At 32.9% G+C, this 24,391-nt stretch overlaps 1 protein-coding gene across 1 annotated transcript in view; it reads right to left on the reverse strand.

Moving 5' to 3' along the window:
* The window catches only part of LOC130440651 (visual system homeobox 2-like), a 173,582-nt gene that overhangs the window by 132,871 nt on the left and 16,320 nt on the right, over nt 1-24,391 (reverse strand). The window contains exon 2 of the mRNA XM_056773912.1: nt 1,109-1,165. Coding sequence (XP_056629890.1) covers nt 1,109-1,165 — 57 coding nt within the window. The remainder of the gene's footprint in view (nt 1-1,108; nt 1,166-24,391) is intronic.

The raw sequence follows: 24,391 nt of genomic DNA on the forward strand, positions 1-24,391 counted from the left end.
TGGGCGCTAAAGGATTAATGTACTTTTTACAACATGTAAACTAGGCGCCAAGATCGAAGGGTCATTTTAATCCTATCTGTATTTTGGGCGCTAACCGACTGAGGTACCTGATTTATGAAATACAGTTATTTATAATTTATAAATTTATAATAAGATATATTTTTGTATTTTTAGATTTTCCTATAAGAGAAATGACCTATTATCACTTAAGGTCTGAAAAAATTTACCGTTAGAGGGGGCTACTTTGCACACTTTTTTAAATGAAAAATCTGCCCTTAATAAAGTTTCCTCACAATATTTTTGTAACACTCTACTAACCTACTTAAAAATCTATCAACTTTCCCTCTATTGGGTTATTTTATGACTCGAACTACCTGCACTTCTTAACGCCGAAAATACATGTCGGTTTATCTACCCTTCTTGGTCAGACAGGTAAAGAAGGATGGTTAGCGCCCAAATTACACCCGCCGAGTCCAGGAATTCTAATACCTGAGAAAGACAGTAATAAACGAAGGAGATGAAACCAGGGAAATTGACAAAAAACTGGCGTTTGCAGCTAGGAGCTAGGAGGAATATTAACATCAAAAGAGCCGCTAAGCATTTTCATAACCAACGGTGCTATATGGCAGCGGGTGTTGGATTATGAACAAAAAAGAAGACGACAAAATAAAAATATGGAAGAAGAAGGTACTAAGAAGAATTATCGGAGGAGTGCAGGAGCAAAACGAAGAAGAAAAACGTACGCAAAGCCTTGTAGGGTCAAGCTGAGATGGAATATGTGGTCAGAGCAAAAAAATTTCGTTGCATGAGGCAAATAGACAGAATGGACTAAGATAGTTGGGTAAAAAGTTTCTTATTAAGGGAAGAAGGAGCGAAAAAGAAAAGATATCATCCCCGGAAAAAATTGATAGAAGAATGTAGAGAATATTTGGAAAGAATAGGAATAGAAAAATGGGTGAAGCCACCGTGAACAAAAATGATGAAGCAAAGCAGTAGAGCGACTCAACGCCTTGACACCTAGACACAATTGGAGCATATTTTAAGTATTGACAAGAATTGTACATTTGTAGTTCGATTTTTAAAATCAAAAAGGATTGAAACAACTTACCTGATAAACATGAACCAGGACCTGAGGAACTAAAAGAGTTTTTGAATTGGGCCAAACCTGGAACAAAATATACATTAAAAATTTCCTCAGGTATTCATTGTGTGAATTTTTCACATATATAAAGTGCTTGACAGTGGAAATTATCAACCTTCAAGTGTTGATAGTTATATTAAATTTAAAATTAAATGATACAACGGAGGACCAAAAAGGATAATCAGGAGTGAAATTTCAAAAAATGGCAGTATTAAAAGTGACATCATACAAACATTAATTTTTAATTCGTCAGTTGAATCCTAGCTAAAATATTAGGTCTTAAGTATGCAATTCCATACAACTAATTGCATATTTATATAAAAATTATGAGTTTCCAATCTTGGTTGACAACATTTTTGACAGACATAAGAAAGCTTCATTATATGCTATTATTATTTATAGTGAAATGATGTTTTTTCGTTGTCAAATATAAATTAAGTGAATTCAGTGGCAAAGAAAGTTGCAAGTAAAATTGAATCCAAACATATGATATAATTTAAGTGTCAAATGTAAAAGAGCCAGTTGGATATCAATGAAGATAAAACTTATATTAAAGACTTCATTTGCAACTAGACTGAATCATCTGGAAGTTGCAAACATCTCCTTAAAAACCCTTCCAAATTAAAAACAACGGTAACGAACGAATTTGTTAAACAATCAAACATGTCCCACTAAAAATAAATACATCCAATGTCAATTGTTTTAATTTCTGACAAACATATTAAGTGCTACTTTCTTAATTCATGATTAGATTTTCAATTCGTTAGACTGTAATAAGCATGAGCCCCCGATAATTCTTTATACAATTATTGATGCTCCTAGTTTCGGTTCTGATGAGGCAGTTGATATCTCCTTAGGGTATTTCATTCTAATCTACCATAACTTCAATTTACAGCATCCTCCACAGAGTTTAACAGTCTCAACCCTTTCCCCTAACCACCAAGATCACACGATTTCTTCATAATGGGACTTGATGTAGTGTTTGTCCATAAATGCGTTAGATTCTTCAGCAATATGTGGTCTACATAATTAACAGTGCCTTGCATGATGGAAAGGTATAGAATACCATATGACTATTTCCTGTGTTCATTGCAGATTCGGCTGTAGTGTATATCACCCTGTGAGGGCAGTGGGAAAAATGCTCTGAAAAGGCAATTCAATATTCGACAAAACGCATAAAAACTTGATGCTACACAATTCTCAACAAGAGTCCAGAAACACAAGCAATTAAATGTGGTGTTTGGATGGGCTAGCATGAGCTTCTAGATCTGTTTTTGAACATAGATCAAAGAAAGCTTATGGTAAGCGCTTATGATCAATTGGCGCGTGATTAGTGTCACTCACGAGCTTTCGCCGAAATAATATGTTTACGTTGCGCTGTGTATTTGTTCACATTTTGTATGAAAATATGTCAAGTAGAAGGCAGTAGCCCACACAACGTCAACGTCTGCCATGTTTGTCTGTCCAGAGCATACTAACGCAATCTTATGCGTGTTAATGGCAACCAAGTTTTTCTTGTTATGGTTAGTAAGCTTTTTTATAAAATCTACGTTTGAAGTGACTTTAATTATTTATTAAAGATCATACCTAAGAAAATATGGAGTTAAGTGATAGATAAAAAAAGTAGTTGAATTTCAAAGTTCGATGTATGAACTGAGTAGATAATTTATACGGTAGAAAATCATGTTGAAACGACTCAATAAAATTAAATGTTTTGACTCGGGAGTATTGTAGTTATACAAAGAAGTCTGTAAAACCGTCGTTCAACCAATATAGGATTACATTTATTCTGACATAAAGACCTGAATATGGTCTATTATCCAAAAAATCCCAAAGCTCCTGCACGCACAAAGCTTGGCATCTCTTGCGGTCAAAACATTTTTAAATCGATCTACCGTTCACAATTTTAGTCCTTTTCGTCAATGATGATAAGGTCGAGGAAAGCCCTTATGCCTCATTATTTCTCAATAGAGGCTTATGCTTAGGTCTCAGGTTATACCAGTGACGTACTATAGTAGAATTGATCATTTTGAATGTTTTGAATCTCATACAAAATATTTCATCAAAGATAATCTTAATCATCCATTTCGATCATAAAACAAATGTAGAAATTGCTTATCTCTATAACTTCATTAATAAACTGTCATTAAATTAAAAATTTAATATTTACTATAGAAAGTAAGGCTGATGCTCAATCTGTAATCGCTTCTTCAGGCACTATACCGAGCCCAATTCCATTGAACGGTTTACCCTCAAATGTTTCGCTTTCTCTTTGTTGCTTTGAGTTCTTGCAGCCTGGATACCAGAAGATTCGAAAAGACCAAAAAAGAAATTACACTGTGATCACGTTGTCACGAACGGAAGAATAGAATATAGAATAGATTTAAGACATCGAGGAGAAACTTACAATTTACGGAAAATGAGCTTCGAGGGTATTGATATAAAAAGGAACATTCTTAGATTTACACAAGCTCGAGGATCTACTAGTATCAAATTGATATTGTCTTAGGTTTTTGAGAAGTAGTTTACGTGATACCAAAAGCACATATGGAAACGACAATTGTTAGCACTGGTTATTTCTATATAGAGCGTTCTACAAAATATGAATTCTGGTATAATTTTTTTACATATGATATATTATGGATTAGGAATAGTGGCTTAATCCTCCTCCTTACAGAATCTACACTCGACATTGCTAGATCTAATTCCTTAGAGTGATCTAATCCGGAAAGACACTACATGATTACCTTTCAGTATCTCTATTTTTTCTTATAGGGCATTTTCTTACACCATAAAAAAGGATATCGGTCAATAAGAGGCATTTGTGTTCTTTCTCTGTCGGCTTTATTGGATTCAAATCCTTTGATCTCTGTATGATCAAGAACACAAGGAAAATTCTATGATTCTTGTCCATTTTGTCATGTTTTCTTCGATGCTTCCACTTTTACTTTGAATCGAGGACATAGTTTTTTCTAATGAAGTTTTATTTGTCTCTTCGTTGTCAACTTTGAGTCAAACTAATAATGTATTTCATCACGGTTTCTTGGGCACTTCAATGTTAACTTTGTGCCGCTAGTAAAATGCTAAGATACATATAATGAATGTTTGGTACAACCATAGAGAAACATAAATTTCATGCAGAACAAAACTAATCCTATAATTTTGATAAGAAACTATTCAACTTTATTATCACAATTATAAAACAATAAAATGGTTTATGGAGGTATTTGCAATCCGTTTCCTCCGGAAAATATAGAGCGTGAGGTGAAAAATGGAGCTGTGATGCCCAGGTACTTCATTAATTCCCAGCATATTTCAGTTTAGTACTCTGTCTTCATTTATAAATGTACTTGGTATTTCCGCTACTACAGCATTATACTTTATTTCTTCAGCCAAATGCAGGATTCTTCAATACTCTCAGTACTAGCATCTTTAGTATACGCCTTTCTTTACAATTAACAAGATCATCATCAATATCGATCATAGTAAATATTTTATATTTGGATTGCTTTATTGGAATATCCATATAATCTAGGATTGCGTTTAGAGAGAATACTGACTTTCAACCATTGTTGACATTCTTTTCATATTACCAAAAATGAAGATGAAGTGATGGGAAATGATTTGAAGCGAAATGTTCAAAATGTCAACTATTCATTTATTCATATTATCGCCTTCAAAATTTGCTCCTTTGAACCCAATAAAATTATGCCAATGCTTCATTTGTGTCTTGAGTGAATAAGTTTCAATAGACTCAAGGCGCGTACCCCGAGTTGATTTTTAAGTTATTAAGATAAGAGAAAAAAGTCACAAGGAACCTGGAATATGATGGCGCATTATCGTTGTGAAAAAGCAATGAATTGTCTATCTACGACTCCTACTGTTTACGACGAATTGCTTACTGACTATTTGATCCTATGCAATGAATTCATGGTGAACCGTGACAAAGTAATCGAAACTATGAGCATTTCCCTGATTTTCGACCGAATTTGCCGTGATTAGGTCGGTTTCAGTGTTTTTAGCGCCACTATATTGGTAGGCTTTTTGTACGTCACCAATAAATAAGATATAATGATAGTAATGTTTGACATCATTTTAGTGACCTCTACCTAACTTTGTTTTTGTAAGAGAATCGGGTCTTTTGGTACGAGTATAGCTTTATAACCAAAACATCAACCAATATATGTTGAGTCTCTCGACGACGAAAATTGTAGTATGATTCTTATTAGATGTTACTGATGAAAAACAATGTTCGAGGACAAGTTTGTGTTAAATTGTTTCATTTGTAACAGAAATGATAGAATAAAGTTTTTCACTGCTACAGTCCTTACGAGAACTGTCAATCTCTCATATCACTTCTTTACATATCTAGTTTGTTACATAAAAAAATTCACTCTATTTTTCTTCAGTTGCTACTATTGTTTTCTTTTATAGTTAAATCGTTTATTGATTGTGTTGGAGTATAGCAACGATGCGCACACTAAATGTAATTGTGCCTGTGCGAAATAAAAATGTCAGGTAGACGGGAAACCAAAAGAGCCAAATTTTATTGCTCTTCCCCTTCCGTCTGAAGAGCCCCGAAGGATGACCCACCACGGTCAGTCCGCCACCAGCCCACGCGACAGCCAGTCGCATTCAGCAGTTCACATCCAGTTATCAGTGTTTATACAAAAGTGTTTTTTACAGTCCATTCATTTATAATTAAACGAAAGACTTTTTCAAGTGCATTTTATATACTGCGTTACGTGCATACTTTTATTCATGTATTATTGTGCTTCATTTATGTATTATTAATAAAGTCAATCTAATAATACTTATTGTTTATTAACATTTAACAACAGATTGATTACTGAACAAATAGAAAATTAATGTTATTTAGATAAGCGTTAATCAAAAATACTCTCATCAAATTTTCTGAAAACATTACGCGCACAATTTTAGTCACTTTGGTTTTATTTCCACTTCATTCTGAAGATCGATATTCACGTGACATTACGTAGATTGGGATAAGTTGATGACGTCCACTGTCTCACTGTCTCACAGGAGGTTAGTGTCTTTGAAGCTGTTTAGGGCTAGTTTCTTTGTAACACTAATTTATTCTCATTATTTATAAAAATATATTTATGTATTTTTTTTTAATATTTTAACAGGTATTTGTCAAGAATTATTTAAAAAATAGAACTTTTCATGCGATTTTATATTGATTTCTATATCGACGAAAAAATGACCCGACACTGGCAGTAATGGTTAATAGTTGGGTTGTCGCATCACACCACAGCCACTTAACATAGGTGTAGAATAAGCGGTGAGGGGTACAAAAGTACAGATAATGCGGAAGCCAAAATGTACCGGTATTGTACCAATCATTGTGCTCTTGCCTGTTCCGGATGAAATTTAATACTCCTATTAAATCATATAAATTGAATAGAAATTATCTAGATTCCTTTTGGGGTCAAATTCTCGCTCAGAATTTTTTTTTCAATGATTTACAGTTATGAGATAAATAAAAAATAATTGTATTGTTAGAATTTCGAACTATTTTAAAATAACGATGGGTAATTGCAATTTTATGAAAAATATCGCGCTTATATTTAAACCAAAAGATACCAGATGATAACGAATAGGTTTTCTTCTTCTTCTTATTTTTTTTTCTTTCTCTATTCCCTTTCGAGCATCACAGTATTTGGATTTTCTTATTTCCATTCTTTCCGATTCTTTGCTATTCCATTCATCTGTGTATTTTTTTCCCTTGTTTCCCCTTGTTTCCCCTCTTCCTATGCTACTTGTTGTAGCCAAGTTTTTTATCTTCTGCTCTTATATCTTTTTGCTTCTGTCACTTTTCTTATCCGGCTTTGTGCTGTTCCTCTCTTTATGTGTCTATACCACTTTAAACATCTTTTAACTACTTTGTATCCCTGCTTCTCTAAAAATATTTACTTTCCTATTATATTCATCCTCGTTTTCTTGGCAATTTTTCTCAGTTTCAGCTTCATCTTCGCCGCTACTATTCTATTCTGTATCTTTTTGTTCATTACTTAAGTTTCACTTCCATATATTAACGTGGGTACATTTATCGACTTGTTTTTATGTCTTCTCCTATTTCCTTTTTCCCGTGAATTGTCTTATTAAGTGCAAAGTACATAAAATTTGTTTTTTTCTCACTCTGTTTGCTATCTCTATATCTATTAATTAGATTCCCACATATTCAAAATTGCTCACTCTACCTATTCGTTGTCCTTTCATTATTAAATCTTTCCCATGTTTTCATTTTTGATTTATTTATATCCTTTTGCTTTTCTTGATCTTTACTTCGTTTCTCAGGTCTTCTATGTCTTTATCCATATGTCTACTTTCCTTCCATTTTCTTAAATATATCTACTAGGATTATTATATCTTCTGCATATACTAAACCGTCTATTTCGATATATTGATGAATGTGATATGTAATTCTTCTACTTTTTCTATTCCCTTTCTGTTAGGTTCCTCAATAGGTAATGTTATCTATTGTTCGTTTTCTTTTCCTATATATACTTTGCTCCTCCTCCATTTTCTCATCAATGATATATGACGATAGGTATATTGCTCTGTAATTTTCACACATTGGACCATCTTCTTTTTTATGTAGTGTTCTCAGTTGATTTACTTTCTAGTCTCTAGATAATTTATTTGTGTTCCATGCTATATTTAATATCTTCAATTTTCATCCCTTTTTTGTTTATCTTCAATATTTTCTCATTTCGGTTTCTATAATATCTCCTCAATACGTTTTTCCTAATTGGATTTTCTCTGTGGCATCATCCACTTCCTCTTCCTCTCATATCCTTATATCGTCGTATAATTCTCTTTGATCTTCGTATTCATCTACTTCTACTTCAAAAAATTCCCTCCATGTCTTTAATATGTCTTGTGTGTTTACTTTTATATTGTTTCTTTCATCTCTTACTGTTCTTATTTCCTTTTTTTTTTCTTCCGAATATTGTTCTGATTTTGTTCCAAAAGCTTTTGTTATTGTGATTATATTTATTTAATAATTGTTCTCCGAATTGTGTCCATGTTTTCTTTTCTGCTTTTTAATTTCTTTTTTGACTTTGTTTCTTAAGGTTTGCATGGTTTTCATGAATAATAACTATGCCAAATAGAAAGTTATTGATAACACAGGACAACTACTCGTAGTTAATTTTTAGGCATAAAATCAGAAATCATATTTTGTGACTAGAAATCTCTTATTTTAATCCCAAACTAATCCTAAACCTAAACCTTGAATCAACCAGAAATAAATAAGTTTCTAGTATGCGAAAGGAATAATGATATTTGGACTAAAGATCAACAGTTTCACCCAGAAAATGGTGGATATCGTCGTAAATTGAAGGTTATAGGTCATAAGAAGAGAAAAAGGAAATCAATACACAACAAGAAACAAAAATTGACGGAAATTGTTTCTTTTTTATTTGTAAAGGAAATATGAATATTGAAATAGTACTATGTCTATATTTTATAGATTGATATTGAAATTAAAAGGGACGAACAAGATATACAAGAAAAGAAAATGGGGTCAAAATGATGGAGCAGAAATTCCAACAGTAGAAAAAGTATACACAATTAAAATTGATTTGAAAAATGGTAATTTTGCTAGACAATTCCCGCAGAAATCATCAAACCTTCAACACAGGTTGTGGCAAAAAGAGAAAATGCTATATATATGGAAAAGGTACTAATATGCCCAATATATAAGAAAGGGGAAAATACCAGGTGCGAAAATGATAAGGGTATCGTATTAAAAGATACAGTATGGAAAGTAATCGCCAAATTAAATAGGTTGAGGAAGTATGAAGACAATAGATCTGGGGAATACCAAGTAAAGTAGAAATATCGAAAAATTGGTACTTTAATAACATTGACTATTGCAAGCAATTGAATTTCAGTGGGATACTATTTATTGGAAGAGTTTATGGTGAAGAAACATCACTTTTCTTCCCTTAAAATGCGGTTGCTTTTGTTATTTCTATCTTCATCTTATCAAGCGAACATACGTGCTACTCTCCTGTAATTGATCTACCTTTTGGAAGATAATCGATGACACAATCCCATGACTATGTCAAATAGCGGTAGGTATCACTTTACCAGCTGATAAAACCGTTTTTGCCTTTTCGGAGCCGGTTCGTTCTTTGTAATCCACTGTCTCGACTGTATTTCTCATTTCATTTACATTTTTAGAAAAATCTTCACAACGCCTCACTTATAGTGAAACAGAAAATAAGCGTTCAAATTGACTGAAATTTTAGTAAGAAATCTCAACGCATCCGCAAAAAATATATTACAACTTATATAAGTTCTGACATCTTCAGGTTGAGGTCGAAAACTTATCAGACAACTCTCGTACTCTAACTGAGATCGAATACAAGGTGTTGCTCGCTTGCATCAGATTAATATGAGTTCATCTACAATTATTAGTAACGATTTGAATTTATTCTTCTGTCTAACAAGAGCATCCAAATAAATAGCTTCGAAAATATAATATATTCTCGTTCAGAATCTAATCGGTATTAAAATAATAGCCCCATTTTCTGATTCTTCCGAAAACCCGAAAGGAAGCGACTGTCTTTTTTGAGAAGCATGAAGAACCTTGATCGCATACACAGATAACTAACATTGTTGAAAACAATATGCAATCCTGTTATACCTTTTACGTGAGTATTTGTGCGTCAAGAAAAGAATCACTCAAGAGGCGACGAACGAAAGATAAGAGAGCTTTAGTTGTAAGAAAAAAAGAGCGATGCGAAGGGGTCTCGAGGTGTCCGATGTCATCAACAACGACACCTACTTCGACGCCATCCAAAAGAACTGCTGCTAGAAAGTTTTATTTTGGACTTTGGTTTTGAATATTATAACTTCCGAACAAGATAGACAAAAAAGGGTAAACGTTTGGGAATAAGTTCCACCCTATTTTTGGTTATAAAAAATCGAAAAATTAATATTTACTATAACTTTTTTTCATATAGTTTATTTTTTAAGTGCGTTCAAAATAAAAATGAGAGTTAAGCTGGAAAAACAAAGTTTCATTTCTCTTTTCGTCAATAAAAATTTCAAAAACAAGTATAATTGGGAAAGTATTCTTTATATCTTTATTAAATATATACATGGTGTCTCAACGAAAAGTATTTGCAGAAAAATAAAAATTTTGGAATACAATACACATCATGAGAGAAGTTATATCTGGCTGGGAAACGATGTCAGAAGTTGCTGTAGAGTAGAGGATTCAAAGCAACTGTTATATAGTCATCTGTCAACTTGCCAAAATAGAAATGTTGAATACGCAATAGAAGCAGAGAACATAGAAAAAACTATTAGAAAAATATTTAAAGAGGCAAGATTTGGAAAGGAAGGAATGTCTAGCTTAGATATTGAAAATATATGCGCACATGTATGGATTATAAATTCCAATTATGAGCCCGAAACATTTTCTGATTTAGAGAATCAATGGGGAAAAGGAGCCTATTCAATTGTTAATCACGAATTACAAAACGAAAAAAGTGCCTATAAAGAAAAATTTTTAAATTAGATATGTAATTGCTACAATAGTATAGGCATTCCAGTAAGTTCTAGAATTCACTTTGTTTCTTCGATTTTGAGGTTGAAGATTTTCAAAAATGTGTGGCTAAGTTTCTCGCAAGAGGCTTAACGCAAGTCTTACGTTCAAAAATGACGAAAAAGTAACACAATAATCAAAATTCATCCAACTACTTAAAGCTCATATATCAAACAAATTGGAATTAATATTAGGCTGCTGAAAACTTTGAATGTATACAAAATGTAATATAAAATTTAACCGATATTCTCCCGCGCGTGTCTAATCTCTAGGAGCAGCGTAGTTGACTTAGTTCGAGGTGTGTTCACTGCAATGCCAAGCGGACTATTGGTTTGATCAACACTTGGTTAGAATAGGTTCTTGTGGTAAGATATAGAAGGGGGACCCTGAAACAGTGTGGAATATTTCCACAGGTATATCAGAGAGGATTAGATTAATTGCTTACCGTTAGGTGATTAAGAAGGTTATGGAAGAAGGACAATTTGAATTCCTCAAAATAAAGAAACTTTGTAAGTAGTGGGACCTAAAATGTTTTCTACTACAGCTGGAGCTTCAGTTTTTTGAAAAAATGAAATTCTCGCAACAATTTTTTCAACTGAAAACATTTACATTGAACGAAAAAGAACGAAGCTGATAAATGGGATCCAACATCTAATCATAAGTTGTGCTTAATTAATCTTCTATCCAAACTGAAATATCAGGTAATAAATTTGCAATTTGCATTTTTTTAGAAGTTATCAGTCTGCTCCGCTCTTGCAAATGTTTTGATTGTAATATGTCAATGAGTTGGAGTTGAAACTATTTATAGTGATTTGGATGATTTATCTCTTAAAGAAAATAATGATCATTTAATTAATCGAGCTGAATTAAATGATCTCTCAGAAATTTACAGTAATCAAGATCTGAACCACAACTTCTTGTATGTCGTTCTTAACAGTGGAAATTGTTAAGATTTACTTGGAATTTTTTAATATTGTTATTGTACTGAAATTAATAAAAAATATTATCAAACAGAATGGCGCTTATTTGTTGATTCTTCCATACATATTTTCAAAACTAAAGTAAGAAACCGTCTATCCCAATACTACACGCAGATTAGAGTATATAGAGAATCATCCATGACTACGTTAATGAAATTATTAAAGAATACCGAAGGAAGGAAAAGTGCAGCGATCTCAAAGTCATTGGTTTGTATTTACAAGGTAGATTTACCAAAACCTCTTCTTACTTTTTGTCTGTGTGAGAGCAGTGCCATAGAGCATCATTATCTAACGAAAGAATGTCCTATTAGAAATGATTACACATGAAAATGAACATGAAATATTGGTCCACATGGTTCTTTATAAGAAATCGTTAGTTTGGGTGTAATTAGACAAGGTTGTCGAAGAGTTTTTAGGAGATAAAAAGAGTGAAAATTATGGAGATGTTGTAGGAGCGTGATTACAAAAATAAATTTGATTTTCGTCTATAACAAGTTAGGAAATTTTCATCAAGATATAAATATTTTTTAGAAACGACATTAGGTCTGTTAGGATCAAAATATGGTAAAGGATTCATGATCTATAATAAGAGAAACTGGCCCAAAAGACTATTAAAAGAAGATCAATATTTTAAAGTTAAGCAAGCTTTATAAGTAATAAAGTATTTCTAAAACAAGACGAGGCGGGATATTTTGATTATTCTTTTTGACAAATTATCTCCTCAATACACCATAATTAAAAACTTTCAGCTGTAAGTATTGATTTCAATAAAAAAAACTGAAAAAAGATCCGTTTTCTCGGAAACATATTTAAATAGCTTTATAATACTCATTTTTTGATAAAGCATTATTTTGCACGAAAAGAAAAACCTCTCAATCGTTCATACATGAATGTAAAAATAAAACATTTTCTCCCGAAAGTAGCCGGTTTTTTTTTTAAGTTGTTTTAACGTAGACCTGATTACACGTTTCTTGTAAAAGAGTAAAAGGATTCACAAAAGGTCCTTTTAAAAGCAAGTCACGCGAAGCCGAGACATAATAAAACATAAGGATTTAATTAAAGTTATTCATCTCGGCAAAGTGGGATGATGTTCATGGCAAAATTGCATTTAATTAAGAAGTTGGAATTCTTCGCATTTTTGACATAATTAAGTTTACGTCGCACTTTATTTCGAATGGCTCAATTTGTGAAGATTACTTTCGGTATTTTCTTTGAATCTTATTTTCTAGGAGGTCTGGCCGTACAGTGTACAGTGTGTGGCTTTTTAAGCTGATGATACCTTCAAATTTCCCTATTTTAAGAAATTCAACTTTGAAACGTGATATTTTAAAAAAAGTGTTAAAAGTCCTTCCGTGTTAGTTTGAAATTTAGGTTAGATTAGTCGAAGACGAAGAAAAAAATACAAATAATCCGATTGTTTGGAGATGATTCTCGTAGCATCAGAGTTGTTAAAGAGGTTAACTAATACCTCCTGTTTAATCCTATTATTCATAAAAAAGAAGCTATAAATGCTATTTCAATGAAGCTAGTAGCGTTATTTATATTCATCGTTATGGTAATCTAATACACTTTTCATAGAATTAGGAGATGCTTCGTCCATGACAAGAAAACCGAGGAAAAGTTACCGAAATACTATCCAAAATCCCCTTCTTTCCATGGAATGATTTATAAGTGGTTCCCCGTTTGTAGAAGCGGCCATATGAAGACAGATGATCCTGAGAAAAAGTTTATTTGAAACCCGGATATAAAAAATGATGATGTCACCACTGAAGTGGCGTATACAAAGCATTGGTATAACGTGACGTATTTACACTTTGAATATAACATTTTTTATGTGTATTTTTGTAAAGACGTAACAATTACACTTAATAAAGGTCGATGTGAACAATCCCAATCCAAAAAATTGGAATTTAATATCAAATATTTAAACTTTCTGATCTGAATAAGGTTCACATACATCGACATATTTTGTGTGAAATAACCCTAAACAGTAACAAAATGAATGCGGTGTATCCAGAACGGCTCCCGTTGAAACTAATTAATTATCGAAATCCTAGTTAATTACTGCCGTAACAGACCTCTCTCGAATTCCCTTACGTCCCTGCGTTTTAATATACCATACCCTTTTTGCAGCAGCATCCTACCGTATTTATCAGAGTCGGACTCTGAGGGTGTAACGTTTCAATGTTTAGCTACAAATTCAGAGTACCTCTTCTTTTTCTACTTCTGCTATCCATCTATTGCTAAAGCCTTCGATTGTGGTGATCATAAAATTCTCATGAACAAACTAGAATATTATGGCATCCGAGGTGTTCCCTTAAAATGTAGAAATGTAGAAATCAATTGGTACGAGTTAATGGTAAAGTTTCAAGTAAATTGTCAATTGGAAGTGGTGTGCCTCAGGGTTCAATTTTGGGTCCAGTTCTTTTTTTCGATTTTCATCAATGATATCACAGGCGTACGGATCAATGGTCAATCCACTTTATTCGCGAATGACACCAGTGTAACCTGGTGTGGACCAGATATACAAGCTCTACATTCGACCATGTGCAATGATCTGATAACGCAAATGGTCTCCGTTTAAACACTGAAAAAACTTTAGTTTTATCCTATAAAGGAGCTTTAAAAACTCTTAAAGTCAACGATGACTTATTACGATCCTCAAATTTCTTGGTCTACATATTGACGGTGCCCTTCAATGGTTGTACGTGTATAGAAAACCTGACAAACAAATTAACCTCTGCTTGCTTTACCATTAAATATGTGTCTGAACAGCTCGATTCTCGTACTGCTTTAACAACTTTAATTTGCACCTCTTCGATTCTATCTTCAAATTACAGAAAAGAGCTATTCGTTATATTTATGGTTTGAGTAGTTGAGCGAATTGCGAATTCTATTTTCATTTGACAAAATTCTAACTTTCCCCGCTCTCTTCATTTTAGAATATGATGTTTGTTTGGTTCGCAAACACTTCCACAACTCAACTGAGAGACCCATGCATACCCACCCTACGAGATGAAAGAAGTTGGACATTTACTTGACTATATCTACTATTGATCTGGTGAAAAATTCCATTATCTTTAATGTGAAGAAATTATTCAATCAGCTACCTTCTGAAATAAAAATGGCAAGTTTCTAGGTTTGACAAAGGCAATACTCTAGAGACTGGCATAATTTAATTTGTGATGTAAGATATTATGTATATACATTATAATTACTACTATTGAATTCAATCATTATTATGTATTTTTATATCATGTTATATAAAATTATGTAGATTTGTCCATAAAATTGTAAAAATATTTTCTAGTAACAATAAAGCTCTCTCTCTCTCTTTCATTAATAGATATTTCCGATCACTTTTGACCATTTTATTCTGTCTTTGGTGGTATGAATTAATTATCTTGCCATTTCTGTCCAATTTTTAATATTGTTAAGCTACAACATTCTGCGTAATCCCCTTCTTCCCTCTATCTTTTCTTCTATCAAGAGTTGAAGCAAATGGTACCTTCCCCTCCGTATCACATGTTCCAGGTATGCTGTTTTCTACGTTTTATCGCGCCTAGCAATTCACGTTCTCTTCTTGATCATCCCAGAATTTCTTCTCTTGTCCTTGGAACTCCCATAATTTTTCGGAAGATCTACATCTCAAATACCTCCAATATATTCATGGTGTTAACTTTCAATGTCCAGCCTTTCATAACGTACAAGAGCGTGAACCATACGTATCATTTTATGAAACTTATTTTGAGAATGAGGTCAAATTCGGAGTTCGTGAACACGTTTATGAATTTCATGAATGAACGTCAACTTATCGGGACTCCTTCCTGTACAAATCTGTAGAATCGGCTACCACCAAGAAACGTCTTTCCCAAACAATACAACCTACATAAGCTCAAGATCAATATCCAGAGGTATATCATCCATGTCCTAACCAGAGCAGTTGTCTATCTCTAATAACTAATCTCTGATTATTTCCATCCTATAAATCATCTCTATTCTCACTTTCAACACACTATAAATTATAGTGGCATTATATATCTTTATATTTCTATCTTAAGTTGTATTCTGCTTCCAGAATATACCGTTAAACAACAATATAACCTTTCTCTTCTAAGAATTTCTCTTTAATTGCTTCATCCAACAATAAATGTTGTGGTACTTTCATTCCCAACTATTTGTCAATACTGTCCACTGTCCACAAGGTGCATGGTTTCATTCAAATTAATCTCTAGGCCCTATTGTTTATATTGTTCGATATTTCTACTTGATCTACAGGTTTTTCTACTCTACATTTACGTTTTAGATTCTTCAGTAATTTTTCCATGCACTATCCTTGCTTCAATTTTATGGATAGCCCTTTATTCAAATGTTTTTTCAGTTATTCAGTTTCTCAACAATATCAGTTTGTTTTGTGAAAAATTATCAAAATAAGTAAGCGAATAAGAAGAAAATAAAAATGATGGAATGGATATAAGAGAAACAGCGGAAAAAGATAGATCTCAAGAAACTCTAATTTAATCTGTTTAACAAATTGAGAGAAATTAAAACGAAGAAAGTCCGTATACTGATACTTTTATCATAGATATAATCGTTAATTTTTTTCCTTCAAAAATCTCCTCTACTCTCGCCGAATTAGTGGTTCGTCCATCACATCGAAAATCCTTAATAGAATTTCATTGACAGCATGATTACATTTTGAAAGAGAGTATTGCGAATGCTGTGTATACGTAGAAATTAAATTATAGCAAAACAAAGGGTTGGAGTGTATACAACTAGCGCGTGGGTTATTTGAAACATGGAAATAGGGTTACCATCGGCAATGCAGCGTTGAAAACGGCAACAGGAACGGAACGGATAGAAAAAGTATTGAAATTTTTTGTATATTTTGGAAATTAAAATTGAAGGAGAGTGGAAAGAATAGAGATCCATGTAGGATTCATCCGTAAAAATATATATATTGCTTGGGTGTACATCACCAAAGTATTATTTTGGTTAAAGAGCTATTAAAAAAATAGCTGAAGAGAAAAGTATGTCAATTCTATTGAACCGAAATGATGAAGAAATGCAGGAAGTAGAGAGAAGTGGAACAGATCTTCAACCTACATTGGATTCATCTCAATTGATAATGATGATGAGACAAACAGGTTTCAAAGTTATAAAAAGTTAGGCCTGACATTCACCGATAATTACCGATAACAAATTAGCTACCTTAGTTATGTAGATAGTTTATTGAGATTCTTATTAATCTATAAATTGATTATTCAATGGCTTTGGATCCATTAATAGACTCTATAAACATAAGCAATTTGAATATATTATTTGATGGCTGTTTTCCATTTTTGAAGATGACAACTAAAGAAAAATTAAATAAAAAGAATAATTACTCTCGTGAAATATGGTGTTTATATTGATCTTCATAATGTAGGTGATCTATTGATCAATATAAATATGAAAATTGTCAATTTCAAATCTCATTTTTGCCAACATACTAGTGGAGCTTCCTCGAAAGTTCATTAGATATGACTCCTTTAAAACCTTTCGTTTTCCTTAGCAAGGACTTGATTGCCTCCTGGTTCGTGCCTGGGAATTGGGAATAGATAACTACGACGCGAAAAAAGACCAAGGTTGATTTGATGTTGCAAAAGATGTTTATAGAATGCGTATTTGTTACTGAAAAGTATCTTATTCAAATCCTCATAAGAGTTTTTCTGGAGGTATTCACAGTATGTCACCCTACTGCGTTGTAACTGGTCAATCGAATTATATTTTTGACATAAGTTACTAACAGGATTCTTAAAGTGAATCAGACGATGAAGTACTCTATGGATCTTGATTCTTTATCAAGAGCTCTAAGACCTACGATAGCAAAAAATAGCTCATTCTACAGTTTTTACTTCTAATGATATAAGCTGCGTTTGGAAAAACTATTCTGTTATATGATCACATGAGAATACCTCTTGCATTTTTGAAGGTAGGTAGTATAACACTTCTATACAGGGTCTTAATTTAGCAGCTGTTAGTAAAAATTGATTGTAATACAGCTGCAATGATACTTTATAGCGGTTGGCGTTCAACGGCTGTGCTTGATGACTCCGAAAAGAAAAAAAGAGATATTGCAAGTGGAATATACAGTTCTAAAACACTACAACACCCACATATATGCAAAAAATGAAGCAAAAAATTGCTTTTTTCTATCACCACCAACCCCCATCAACTTCCCGTTGGGGTAGTAAATACCCCTTGGTCTCCAGGTTATAGTAAGGGAGTTTGGACGCGGTGGGTGGTTGTGAGTGGCGAAAATGTAGAAAAATATATTTCTGTCCTTTGCTAACGCATGAAGACTTCTGAATGTTCAAGAAAATTCTAAAAAATTCTGAAATGAATGCAATTTATTATGATCGATTTAGAATTTTCGAGAACGTTCTAGAAATTTCTCGAATCATTTGAAAAGTTCAAGAATGAGTGTAATTCATTATGATCGATCTAGAATATTCTAGAAAGTTTTATTAATTTAAAAAATGATTTATAGCTTATTTCAGAAAAGTATACAGTAATAAAACCTCATTAGGTATGCAAAGGGACCATAAAGTGACCCAACGAATATTGAAGCCACTTTCATAGTTTGGCATTGGTTTCCTTGTAAAATTCTTCCTTTTTATCAAGTGCAAGTAATACCACCCGGGTTGGTGTCAATTTTCGGGCTTAGCCTATTGTTATCCATTCACAAACACTGAAAATAGTGTGCCAAAGGCGTGCCGGTAGGATACTCGTAGAAAGGAAAGCCGAATCTGAAATAGGGTTGGAATTAGGCAGAGGCACTAATAGAAGGTTAAACGGTACCTGTGACTGTATAATCTACTACCTAAGTAATCAAAATATTTCGATATTGACACTTCAGACCAGGAAACATACTTTTCCTAATTCTCTTACGCAATTACTTAAAATTTTAATATTACAAACAATACCTACGCCTATGACCGACACTGAAATTGAGCCGAACTGGACGAAATTCTCCATTTTATTACTCTACACCTTTCTGAATAGACTATAGAAAGTTGTAGACAAGCCTAGAATTATCTAGAAAATTTTAAGATGAGTGCAATCTATTATAAGTGATTTAAAATGTTCGGGGAAGTTGTAGAAATTTCTGAAATGATCTCGAAAACTCTCAAATGAATGCAATTTATTGTAAGCGATTTAAAATGTACTAGAAATTTTTGGATTGATCTAGAAAGTTAATTAGGTATTAGACATACCCTAATTACACATCATGTTTAATGGCCGAATAAGTCTCCCAATATCGAAAATAGAAATGTACAATATTTATGTTAAAAAATGTATCCTTATATATTTTTTATAAAATTAAACACAGGATGTTTTCTAACTGCACAACGCCGAGTTTCGTTGCCGATTTTATTATTAAAAAAATTATTGTTATAGGTAATTGGTGAATAGAGTTCTTTCTCTGTACTTTTATCTTATTATTGTCGTGATAATCGTCATAACCCACTTGATAATTTACATTCCATCTGCGTTAGTTATAAATACTTTAAAAATTAGTCCTTTTTAATCTGTTTTTTCTCTTATTTTTTGTTCACTTGCATTATTTTTATGATTTCAAAAATAAAATAATCTCAACTTACGTCGTTTTCCTGTGAATTGCTCAAAAATGAAGTAATCCAAAAGCACCATCTGCGTTCCAGCAATCCAAAATTTAATTACGACAATAAAGCTTCGTCGTCTTCCAAGTGGAAAAGTATGTCGCAATTTAATTCGCGCCATAAAATGACGTCGGAGTCGGTACAAATAACTTCGATAAAATGCAACATAATTGTACAAGAATAATACAATGGCTATGGAGAGAATGTGAGGCATTCCACTGCTACGTAGTCAAGGATTAGAATATTGTTCCTTAGAACACGCTGGCGTACCTACATGAGGATAACATCTTTATTTTTAACACGATGGAAACGTAATAATCCTGGTTTGTTCCATTCAAATACTGTCAATGAACGGTTGAAAATATCCTTCAGGAATATATACAGTCTATCAAATTTATGTCAAAAATATATTCTATACATTTCATAGTTTTATAATGATAAAAAAGTAAGTTTTTATTTACCTTTGTAATTTGTGTGTAATGTAAACAAATTTCACTTTGTTTTAGAACGAGCAGGAAAATGCACAATTGCGTGAAATCTACGGCGCCTGTAGAATAAATTTTTTGTATAATTAACAAAAGATTCTATATAATGTTCAATGTACTTTAATCTCTTATCTGATTTCTTCACTTGTAGTAATATGCCATTCGGTTATTACGTTTTTTTACACATTTTGAATATTCCTTTGTTCACGTATTGTGGTAAAGTAGTCAGTTCTGATTTATTTATCCTAGGATTCGAGTTTTTGAAGAAATTACTTTGTTATCGACCTCCCACACCATTCTAAAAATTCAGAAAACTTCAGTTTTGTTGCTAAATCGTCCTCTATCTATCTACCCTCTAAAAATGTTTAAATGAAAGTGAATTTAGTAAATTTAATGGTGATATTATTATACATATTCTTACATCTTTTTAACAGTACTAATTCCAGTTATCCTTATTAATGTCCTTTTGTTTGAAGCAAATTTTGTTCCACTCAATTGAAAAATTAGTGAGAAACCATTTGATTAAAATCATCCCATAAAGAAAACACAAAAAAAATATTCATTTTTCAACATCATTCCCTTTTAGCTCCATACACATTTCCCAACTATGTTCAATAAGTTCAATACCTTTTTTATAATAATAATCGTCAATCTTCTCAAAACAGCCAGTAGACTACAGACATCACCTATTCATTGTTGGAAAATCTTTGTTGTTTCAAATCTGGGAGCAGAAAATGATCCGCATGGGCTAAATCTGGTGATAGAACGCATGAGGTAGCTATTCAAACTTAAATTCAGTAATTTTGGCCATTGCAATAATTGATGTATAAGCTGGTGCATTGTCTTGATAAAACAATATTTTCTTCTTAGCCAAATGCAGCAGTTTTTGCTTCGCTAAAACGTTGCAATAGATTCGCGTAACTCTCGCCGTTGATAGTTTTTGCTTTGTCACGATAGTCAATGAAAATGTTCCTCAAAACACCCACGCCATGACCTTGCATGCAGATGAAACAGTCTTTGTTTTTTTAGTCAATTTTTTTATTGTTCTTTTGTTTCAGTATGAAGTGATGAACCCACGTTTATTTATGGTTATGAAACACGCAAACATTGGTCTTTGTATCTGTTGCCAAAGACCCAAAACATCTTCATGACGCTGTTGTTCCATCCAGTACCGCTTTGTTTTTTCTCCAAATAACAAACGAGCAGTCTCAACCAAAGTAGAATCTACTTCAACTTTTATATTGGTGGGGCTAAACTTCATACAATACTAAGTATTGTATCACATAACGATGACAATTTTTTCCGTGTTTACAAATTCACTGATTACGTTCAGTACTGATGATTTCCAAACTAATACTAAACAACGTGGCGTCTTCAAACTTGAAAAATGAAAAATTAAATATATGAACTCTAAATAGTTTTTAAAAATCTCAGTGTGTAGTTTGAAAATTCGTAATAAAAATATTTATCGCTTAACCTAAAAGCTACGCCTATGTCTTCTTTCCAGTAGCCAAACTTCCAACTACAATAAGCTATCTTGGGAACTTAATTACTCCTAACGTTTTTACTTAATTTAGAATTTCATTTGGTACTCGCCAGGTCGCAAATCAGGAAGAAGGTAATTTAATGTCACCCCGTTGAATACTTATGGGAGTTCAGTTGTTTCTTGGTTGGCTGTTCGACTTAAACGTGGAGGTGTAACAAGGAGCGTCGACTATTTTACCTTGTAGAAGAATGTTTCGCATAATAAACAAGAAGCAGAGTTGTTTTCCATGAAAATAATATGAAGAGAAAACGAATACAAAATAGTAACAAACTTTAAGTATTAAGGAATCTTCGTGAAAACAGATAACAACAAAAGATTATAAGGTTGAGATAACGAAATTAATAATAAAACAAAATAAATTTACGGTTCAAATAAAATTGGAGAGGGAGAAAGGAAAAGATTGAACAATTAAAAAGTTTTAAGAATACAATCTGATCTTAAGAACAATAACCAATTTACAGCTAACTTAAATGACTGTATCTAGATAAGATCTTACTCAACAGCAGCCTACACCTCAACACACACACACACACACACACACACACACACACACACACACACACACACCTCTTCTTTCAGAAACCTGGAAAGTTTGAATCTTCTCTATATTCTTTCAGTGTCAAGGAGCTGGATTACCTCAGCATTGGTATGTACCGAAATGCATCTACGATGTTTCATAGTACATTGTTTTGAAACCTTTGAATGATTTGTGGACTACTATGACTAGCCCCAAAGCTGAATACCATACGACCAAATGGGTATGAAGGTATTTTTGTAATGCATAATCTTGTTGTGTACAGACCGAGTGGAATTTCGTCCCATCGGCCAATAATTTTTTTTATATTTAATCCAAAGTTGTTCTCTTTTCTTTTCGATATGAGCTTTCCAGAATTTAGCATCGGGAGTATTATTATTATTTTGCTGTATTAGTGAATAGGATTGGTAAAGTTCATATGTACAGATTTGGTTTCATTCATTTTATACCTCCACTTTTTCGACCATTTGCCTATTTTATTTATTGATACCTATAATTTTTCTTCATGGCTATTTCCCACTGCTAGTATAGCAGTATCGTCTGCAAAGGTAGCTAAAGTATCATTTTCTATTTTAAATATATCATTCTTGTGCACAAGGCATTGTGGAACTCCTACATTAATTTTTGTAAGCTCAGAGTAGGCTCCCTCTTGTTTAATTCTGAAGTGTCTGTGTGTTATGTAGGACTCTAAGATATCAGAGACGAACATCTTAATTTTAAGTTCCAACAACGAATGCCAAATTTCATTAAATGTCTATGCCACGTCCAGGGATATTGTGGAAGATGAAAAGAGAAAAATGATAATTTAAGCTAGCTCTAACCAGACCAATACTAAAAACAAAGTGGCAAAGCTTAAATCAATCTGTTGACAAATTAATTCACTCTCATTTTTATCAAAGTTGGTATTAATATTTTTATTTTTCATAGTATAATCTAATAACACACACTTCTTAATAATCCTTTGTGTACTGTCAATTCGGCAACCATTCTTATTATTACATTAACACTTTTTTGACATTCACTTTTTACGGCAAATAAAAGAATTCAAAATCAGTGTTTAGTACATATGAGTCCATATTTTCAAATTCTCACTAGTCGTTGTATGTTTTTCTTCATATTGAACTGTTTCCTCAGAAGATGTCCAAGATGCAACAATTATCCTTTATCCCAAACTTCTTCTACTATAGGTGTAGATATAAGATTTCTTCTCCATTCGGTTCTCTTTGTTAAAAAAGTCCATCTTGACGTAGCCTTTTAGCTGTTTTACTTGGTTTAATTATGGAAATATTCTCTATGCAACATTTTTCTTACGAAAGTCTTAGATCTAATAGTATTAGCTTCAAAACATTATAACGTTTATTGCTTTCACAGTTCAACAATATGTAATGATCGGTAACTACCCACTTTATGTTTGTTTATAATGCTAATTAGGAGTAACTAACTCTTATTGAGAAGTTCATCTATCTGACCCATCACTACCAATTTGCCCTTAAACTCAGAGAAATGCGAGAAGTGGCTGTGAATGGCTAGACAGCTACGGCTTAAGGTAGCTAACATTGAGCTACGTTTATTGAACTGACGAACAGAACAGGGCTTTGTCCTCTTCCCAGACGAAACCAGAATGTGCCGGCATGGTAGCAATAGAAGAAGATGACCCTACAGAAAACCTCGAGAAAGATTCGCGCTGTGCTTCATAAAAGAAAACGTGGCTTTCGGAGGAGATTCCTGGATGGTTTAGGCGGGCATTTCAATGGAAGCAAAAACCGAATTGGTTTTGATGGAAACCGGCTGTGAAAATCTTCATACTTAGTTTGCTAACTAATGTATATTATAAACTTTGGACAGAAATCCTCGACACAAAGACTCTTCGTGCATGAGGTCTTCTTCAACAAAATTTGAACAAAGAAAAGTTGCTAACTAAATTAATCCATACCTACACCCTGTATATTTCTATATAGGTACATTTGGGAGCAGAGAGAAAGTAATAATTTCAATGAAGAAAAAATGTTCGAAGTAGTACTACTCCACCTTCGAAATAAAAAAAAATAATGATCAGTAGAAACGTGTGAAAAGCCCATCAGTCACATGTCAAGTGCGGGGAGTGGAGGAACTTCCTGTGTACTTATTCAGTACCTATTCATGTCGTTAGACACCGTTTAATTTCTTCAGACAACTGAATGAAGAGGTGGTTCGCACGAGTAAAAATATTTTATACCTGCATACATACTACAAGGTGGTCGCGAAATTACCGAATCATTATTTTTGATTGGGATACTTACATCGAGTGGATGAGTTTAATTTTTTTATATATATAATTTAGGGGTTTATTTGGTTAGAGTGGTCGAATGTAGTGTTTTATTATACTATAAAATAGGGCTGCCAGGGAATGAGATCTAAAAGCTGGTTGCAGTAAGAAACATGATTTGTGAACAAGATATTCGCTCTCTGCCTAAA

The sequence above is a fragment of the Diorhabda sublineata genome, chromosome 2 (genome assembly GCF_026230105.1).
Source record: "Diorhabda sublineata isolate icDioSubl1.1 chromosome 2, icDioSubl1.1, whole genome shotgun sequence".
Lineage (NCBI taxonomy): Eukaryota > Metazoa > Arthropoda > Insecta > Coleoptera > Chrysomelidae > Diorhabda > Diorhabda sublineata.